General features: G+C 48.9%; 1 protein-coding gene across 1 annotated transcript in view; it reads right to left on the bottom strand.

Annotated features, from left to right (window-relative positions):
* Positions 1–665: 665 nt before the first annotated feature.
* Positions 666–8,100, bottom strand: part of LOC8026937 (serine/threonine-protein kinase Pink1, mitochondrial) — a 29,522-nt gene continuing 22,087 nt past the window's right edge. The window contains exons 6-7 of the mRNA XM_040209748.2: positions 2,342–2,569; positions 666–1,392 (exon numbers count right to left, since the gene is read on the bottom strand). Coding sequence (XP_040065682.1) covers positions 1,135–1,392; positions 2,342–2,569 — 486 coding nt within the window. The 3' untranslated portion in view covers positions 666–1,134. The remainder of the gene's footprint in view (positions 1,393–2,341; positions 2,570–8,100) is intronic.

The raw sequence follows: 8,100 nt of genomic DNA, 5'->3' as shown, positions 1-8,100 counted from the left end.
ACGATGACTTCGCGTTTTTGTCGCGGACGTCCAATCAGCGCGCTCCGCGAACTTTCGGCTCCAACTTTGTGTCTGACGAGTTTAGGGCTCCTGGTCGGCCGAAGCCCTCAGAGGAGTACGGTGAAGGTCGCTACTCTAAGGCCAATGTTATTAAAACGTTCAGTTGGGAAACTCACCCTTGGAACCTGGACCGCTTGTGTCCACAGAGATCAAACTAAATATGATAACAGCGCCCCCCTTTAGTGACGAGTCAAAACATAAAAGTTGATTTATATAGCTGCTGCAAAATGGCACTGTGAGATGACGCCACCGGCCTTTGCGCAACTTGACCCGAACCAGTATGTGCAGCCAGCAGCGCAGACTTTCGTATTTCCCGGGGGGAGGGGGGGGGGGGGGGGGTTGTTTTTTCGCGCAATTTTTTTGACATTGGCAATTATCAGTAGTCTACTTTAGGGGCTACATTTTACAGCGTATGTGTATCGCCACGTGTCCATCGCTGTGTGTCAATGTCAATCACCGTACAAGCGTAGCTGTGTGTTCATTGCCGGTACCACAGCAAATGCACCGGCGAGCACAAATTTGAAAAACAAAATGCTTGTGCCAGCTACGAAGTTGTGGTGTTAGAACCCAGGCCCCTGTGCTTCTGAAGCAACAATCCACTCGGCCATGGGTCTTTTCTCTTTAATACATGAAAATAAAGCCTGCGGCTGAAGAATATCAGGTCAACTACTAGAAGCTCGTTACATGCCATGTAAACAGCGTCTCGGTAAGGATCATGGCCTGATGCGCCCCCGTAGTCTACGCCTATGCGTGCAGCCATGCAGTTCCCCCGAGTGGCCGCTGCGGGAGAAATGGCCGCGTTGCGATCGCCTTTAGTTCGGTTTTCGAGTATGGAGGTGAGCCACCTTTTTCAAAGCAGGCTCTATGGCTCTATTCTAGTAACGTTGTCTAAAGCACATTGTCAAATAGAAACAGGCTCGTTTTTTTTTTCCACTAACTCTCTATTTATATATTCGAGTTATGACGTCAACATGGTGGCTTCACCTCCATCCCCCGAAGCATCTCTGAAAAGGGCAACCCTACAACGTCAGTGCTCGCCCCCGTCCGTCGGTCCGGCGTATAACGAGTCGTTGGTTAGCAGAGCGCTTTGCCGCCGTACTCTGCGGCAGCCTGGTGCAGGTACTGGAGGGCTTCCCGGAGGGTTGCCAGACTGGCCCTGGCCAGCAGGCTTCCCACCAGTGGGTTGGCCTTGCCACGCACCAGGCGGCCCAGAGAGTTGCATAGCCAGCGCACCAGCAGACGGGCACTTCTTCTGTTACCTGGCAGCAGCAGCCTGGGAGGACCCCACAGCAGGAGCTGGCACACCGTAGCCGCAAAGGCTGCGCTGGGACGCTGCACATGAAAGGGGAGTGTCAGAAGCTGGTGACCAACTTGAAGGGCAACTCTGTTTGCCTTTCCACTGTATCGTGGGTTCTCAACAGTGGCCAATTTAAAGGCCGACGACCAGTTCGCGCTTTCCACTTTTCCCTTGTTTCCTCCCCTTCCTCTTTCTACCTGCCCACCATTGCCTTTTCCTCCTCTCTTATGGCGAGGAGGATCTTCTGCCTTGCAGAATCTCGAGTCTGGTCGTCGGCCTTTAAGGGGAGAGAGGGGGGGAGGGGGCAAGGGGGGTGACCTGCAAGGGCAAATATTTTATTTCTGTATGGGAATAAAGGGCATTATATCCGTTTTTCTGAAAGAATGCCTCGTTCCCAGTGAGAAGACAATTACCTTCGTCTGGGACATCCCATTCGTCCGTGACGTTAACTCTGCTTGAGATGTCGTGACTCATTTTAATCGCGAATTCTCCCGTTTTTTGGAACATTTTTGCCATATTTTTCAGAAATGCCCGACTAGTTGGGACAAGTATAACTGAGCATTCACTACCTGCTTTAATGCTTATGAGAACACCAGACAGTTCCGGTTGAGAACAGCAACAGCTGAAAAATACAACTGGATGCAGATGAGCTGGCCTAGAATAGACTGCTCAGTTTCGAAGGTGGAGGGCAGTAAAAGAAGTATTCACACTATAATCCCTCAGAGAAGCGCACATCGCACGAAGAAAATGCCACATTTTTGCGACACAAAGTAGTGATAACAGCTTAGCAGCAGAGGGGCCCCATGCTCAAATGGTACAAACACACCCAGTCTGGCGGCAAATCGGTTAGGTTCTAACAACATCTTGTCTTTAAAAGTATCGGCGTCAAGTTTAAAAACTGCTAAATTTGACCCCAGCGCTGTCAAAAATGAAAATCGTCTAGATTTGAAGCCGTAAGCCTCCGCACGATGAGGTGGGCCTCACCTGCTGGGGGTCCCTATGCAGCATGTCCCTGACGAGCGCCCTGACGGCCGGCGGCACGTCTTTGGGCAGGGGTGGCAGGTCCTGCTCCCGGTAGCTGCGGCTATCCAGGACCCCTCCCCCAAAGGGGAGGGGCAGCCCCCACAGTGGGTAGCAGAGCGCCCCCACTGCCCACACGTCCGCCCGTCCGTAGTCGATCCAGGAAAGCGGCCCCGGCTGCGCTCCCGCCACCTGGGGGAATGACGCGCCTTCAAAATCACGCCCGCACTGGGCGGCCCAGAGACGCCATGGACGGGAGGCCCGTGCCGCGGAATCTTTGCAGCCGGAATCGTGGTGCCACGCAAAGGCTGATTCACACGCTTGCGTCCGCATGCAACCAAGTTTTGGCTGGCTGGCGCCTTGTACAAGGTGGCTCTGGAACCAGATTTTACTGGAGCGAAGGCTTTGTCGTATTTACGAGATCAAATGTATGTACCACCTATGAGAAATGGTCATTCATAACATCGTTAAAAGTTTTTTGAGCCAATAAAAAGGAATAAAACGCTGTATTTACCCACATAATGAATGCGCTATTTTCCCGAAAAATTGACACATAGTATTTGGAGGGTGCAATCATTACGCAGGGTAAAATTTTTGCATTTACGCACTTTGCACAAATGTTGTTTTAGCTGCCTTAGCTGTCTGAAATCCTGGCCTCCTGTGACAAAAATGGGAAATAATATTCCCAAATGCAGGCTCTTGTGAAGAGAGGGGCTGTGCATAAAACAAGATCTTTTTTATTTTTACAGCACTCTAGGCATTGGTGTTGTTCTTGGAGCTTCGTGACCATGCATTTTCGATGTTCTTCGATATGTGCGAAGGTTTCTAAAAAATGGAGCGCTCCAAAAAAGAGCAGCCCCCCACTGTGCCATGGCATCAGCATGAACAAACATGGCGGCGCCCATGGTACAGAGCAGACACTGGTCTATATGACACAACAGGGTACTGTGGCACGTCTCCGCTGACGGAGGCACACCCACGGCCGGTTGAGGGTGTGCCGCAGTAAACGTGCTCCACAAATTGCAAACCTTTTTCGGGGCACTTTCGGCGTGCCTCTGGACGAAGGAAAAGCGCCATACAAAGTTAGCTCAGCAAAGAGAGCAAAGTGGCCATTCTTAGACCTAACCGCTTGCACGATTTCACCATTCGAAAGCGGACCACGGACGATGGCACGTTTGTTGATGGCGGCACATCCGACGGGCAAAACGTGTCCGGAGCTGCGAAATTCCTTGACCACAGCTTTGTTAGGTGTGCGCGCCGCTCTGTTTTGCAGTTGATCGCTTCCAGAACTATGCGCTTGCAGTCATTCACACGCGTGCACTGCTACATATGGCTTTTCTTGGCCCGGCCCCTTGGCGGCAAAAGAAATTGGTTCGGTGGGCTCGGTGGCTGGCCGAGTTGGACGCAGTTCAAGACTCGTGGAGCCGAAAATTGGAGGTGCGTTCATTACGCAAGTGTGTTCATTATGCGAGTTAATACGGTATATGTAAGTCGTAAGTGTTCTACAGCTACCCGATAGATTGTGCCAGTGTGTTCTCTTGTCGTAGGAGATCACAAGAGGTTGTAAGGCATTAGGTCATAAGCAGTTGCAGGTGTGTGAACCAGCCTCAATTCGGCAGTTTACAAACAGTGGCTCAAAAACACCCTCAAAAACACCAAGGAACCCACAGCCAAGTTTACGGGAATCCATGCCAATTCACAGAGTACTCTATACTTTGTCTCGGTATGGTGGCTAGAGAGTTGGGTGTGTCGAGCGGCGGCGGGCGCGCGGCACCGAAACGGAAATCTGTCGCCAGGAGGTGCTTCAGTAGCCCTATATGCTAGCCGATTGCTGCAAATGGCTGCGACGAGCGTCGACGTAGGCTGTGTGGGGATTGTTTTTCTCTAAGTTTTCGGTTGTCTGTCGTTACGGAACTAATAATTCTGGCGTATTATTAGTTTAATGTACCTAGATCCCAACAGTCGACCTCATTTCGGAACGTCACAGCGGGAAAATGCGGATTTTAAGCCTTTCTTGCCTCACCACGGCGTTGGCGTATTTGTCCGAGGAAGAAGTCCCCGAGATGACGATGACAAGGTATTGTAAAAAGCTTGGAGTATATTTTAGTTGCTGTCGTGTGCTACATTTTCTAGACATGCTAAACGTCTTAGAGGTTATAGGGAGCCGTGACGAAATTTCGCGTTTCAAGCCGCTGTCCCGAGTAAAGTGCATCAGTATCGTCTCTCAAATGGATCAACGCTGAACCGCATGTGTACTTCAACATGAAAATATATATGAAAGGAATTGGTCAATCGTGGTGCGATTTCTCTGCGGTTAAAGCGCGGACTTGGACGGCTGAAAGCAACGCGAAAATTTGCCATGGCTTAGAGCGAAGAACAGGTTCGCGGTACTGCGCACATTTTTATTCCAAGTGCAAACTTAGTGACGAAGTATGAAATTGATAGAAAAAGAGTGAACATATTTACAAGTCAAAACTAATACATAGCATACCAATGTTCGGTCAAAAGTAACGCTTATCTTTTTCATATAAAGTTTGAAGTATAAAATCATTGCACTTGCATATTGCATTTCTCAATCACTTGCAAACATTGTTACTTTTCCAGTCTCTACCGTTCTTTTTGCACTTGTACCACATGCAAATTAAGGTGATGAATTGAAACCCCGTAAAATAATGACTGTAACCCCGAAGGTCATAACAAAGGTCAGCTCCAGGGACAAAAAAGATAGCTGAAATGGGCTGTGGTGAACTGTAGTCAGAAAAATAATGCACCTAGATGCAAACATTTTAGAGCAACCTGCCCCTCTTTGAGAGCTGCTGTTTTTGCTTACGCTCATTTCGCAGCTTGTTTGTTTGCTTCACACAGAAGTGCAGGCGTGTGATAAGGTAGAAACGTGTGATGCTGTTTGTCAACTCCATTTTGTGCTCATCACACCCAACACCAGGAACGTTGCCCCCAACACAGCTAAAAATATTAACAATGTTATTTGCATGCAGTTTGCGCTTGCTAAAGCACCTTGTGAACACGTTTTTGAGGTGGCTGATGAGCCCAAAGAGCCCGTCTGTTGCATAGAGGAGTCCACCCCTGTCAAACGAGCGCACGTATGAGGCAGCGTGGTCTGCAGCTCTCGGTGTGGACTCTCTGAGACAGGCGGCCTTGCAGTCTCCACATCCCCCTTTCTTGGTGATGCACTTGCGAGCTGCGTAACCAGCCGAGAGTCGCTGGTCTCCTCAAAACAGCTGGCATGGTCGTCCTCTATGAGGACTTCTTCCACCTCGTCCAGCTTGCCAGCTTCGAGCAAAGCGCCGAGTTGGTCCCTTGCCGTCTTTCCGGCATCCTCTGCAGATAGCGAGGAATTCAGCACTCCCTCAGAGATGCTCCCTCCAGCCGGTGACTTTGCCAGGTTGTAAAAACTTAGGCAGTTGTATAAAATCAGGAAGTGCGCTAGGGTAGGATGGTCGTTTGGCCCTAGGCTCTGACGGATTATTCCGAAGAACCTTTCAATGCAGTCTTGGCTGAGTCTTCCTGTCATCATGTAGCGATACCCAAGAATCACCAGGTACCGAAGGAGGCTCTTGGTGCTCTGGAGAGTCACCCGGAGGCCTTCAGCCGTGCTTTGGCTCACAAAGCCTCCGTCTTTTGCTCCACGTTCCCACTCGTCCAGGTAGGCAAGGAAGTCGTCAATATGCTTTGCCTGTTCGGATCCGGGCCTGGACAGAAATTAGCATCTTGGGCTCATGTCACAAGCAAAATAAAATGCTTTAGTACAGGTTCTTAATTTTTAAATCCCAAGAAACACCCCTCCCTCCTAGGGTGCCTTCATGTGTGCTTTGCTTAGGGTGGAGACATCTGGTCATTTTGTGCCACACTTTTATTTTTATTTCTTTCCAGAAGCGTGTGAAAGAGCATGTCCCTGCACGCGTTCATGGCGCTGACTGCACTACCGCGAAATTTTGCATTTTGTTTTCGTCGATTTCTTTGTATTTTACCCGTGAGTGCATGCTGTCGGAATCGGGTAGTACAAAGGGTTGAATCCCCCTAAACAGAAGGACATTGAGGCACCCTACTCCCTCCTGATTGACAGCCTGGAGACCCCTCTCGCTTTCTGCATTCTGGCAGCACAGTCTCTTAGAGACCTTGTAACAATAATACAGACACCAGGGAACATTTTGCACCCAGGTATGCATCAATGGGTGGTTTAGATATGCTAAATAGTGTTCCAATTAGGAAAAAAAAATGCTTTACTGAGGGTAGGGACTACCGAGAAAGTTCAGAAGCTCTGAGGGTGCTCTGGGAAACTGAAGTATGGTAATTTTCGGGCTGCAGTCTGCAGACTATATATGCTGAAAAGTTTATTTTTTTATCCTGTGTAAACTATCTCTCGTGCAGACTATGCACCTATTCTCTGGATCACCCTGTTTACAGCTGGGTACTATAGACGATTTTACTGTTTAGAAACATCGCAGTCCAGCCAGCGCGTGCTCGCCACTGCGGCCAGTCAGAAAAGGCTCGTGCGAAATGAACATACAAGCAATGAATGTGCCCTGAAACGTTTACATGGAATGGTGTATGGCCAGTAACACGACATCTTTCTTTCGGTGTGGTGTACTCGGTCTGGTCATGGGTAATGCACAAGTTAGCTGCCCCTGCCAGCAAATATGGATCACGCTTAATCTTGAGGAGACGCTGTGTGATCTCCCGACGAACAGGCAACAAATAGCCCCTGGCTTTCGTTCGCACATTTTGTATATCTGGGCTATGCATTAGGTGTAGACCGTCTAAGGGAACGCAGTTGTTTTCTATCTAAATTTTCCCCTATGAAGTATACACTAGATGAAACGTTGAAGAAAAAATATCTTTTCAGCCTAAATAGGCACAGGTGGACTGTATAAGGGGTGTGGGTTATGGCTAGCTGATAAAAACAATAGTACCATTACCTCCAAGCATCGTAGGGGCAGCGGGAAGTCATCACTCTGATTAAGGTTGACATGTGCTTGTGCAGCTGGAGGATCCCCTGGTGGTTCCCACGTGCCTGTTGGATCTGCTCCTGGTTGAGGTGAAGACCCTTTTCGACCTCCTCGCTGAAGAGGTGGAAGGCCAGGTTGACCTTCATCTTTTCAAATGCGTTTGGGAACAGGTGAGTGTGGGTAATGCGTGGCATTGCCCTGAGCTTCAGAGAGCTGGAGTCGCACTTCCAGGCTTCAACGATGTGCTCCCTTCCAGCCTGTTGAGAGAATGAAATTCAGCGCCAAAAGATGGCATCTTTCTAAAATATAACTCTCTGATTAGTAATCGACTATAATAAACATTTGGTAATTTCTGAAAAGTGTGAAAGTTTTAGTGATGAAACTTTTACACTTTTCTGAAACACTTTACACTAGTGAAAGACTAGTTCTTACGTGGCCTTGTGGTGTGCGAAATCCAGTCTTCAAGAACATGTTGCGTAGGCACTTAATAAGGTGTGGCAAATCGGAGATGAAGTGGAGATACCTCCCTGGGCCAGATGGGTGTTGGCTCTTGCAGGTCGTTTTCTTGAGCGATGCCTGAAATTTTATGGGTACATTACAAAAAAAAGGTGATTTCAACGTATGCACACTAGCCTTGACACAGAGCAGGTTTAGAAATACCTTGATACCAAATTGCCTCCACATGCTTCTGTTCCATGAAGCTGCATCACAGCAGATGCAGCCAATGAACCGTTCAGCCAGTTCGGCAAGAACCAC

This window comes from Ixodes scapularis, unplaced genomic scaffold (assembly GCF_016920785.2).
Source record: "Ixodes scapularis isolate PalLabHiFi unplaced genomic scaffold, ASM1692078v2 ptg006502l_1__unscaffolded, whole genome shotgun sequence".
Lineage (NCBI taxonomy): Eukaryota > Metazoa > Arthropoda > Arachnida > Ixodida > Ixodidae > Ixodes > Ixodes scapularis.
This window is presented reverse-complemented; position numbering and strand designations above follow the sequence as displayed.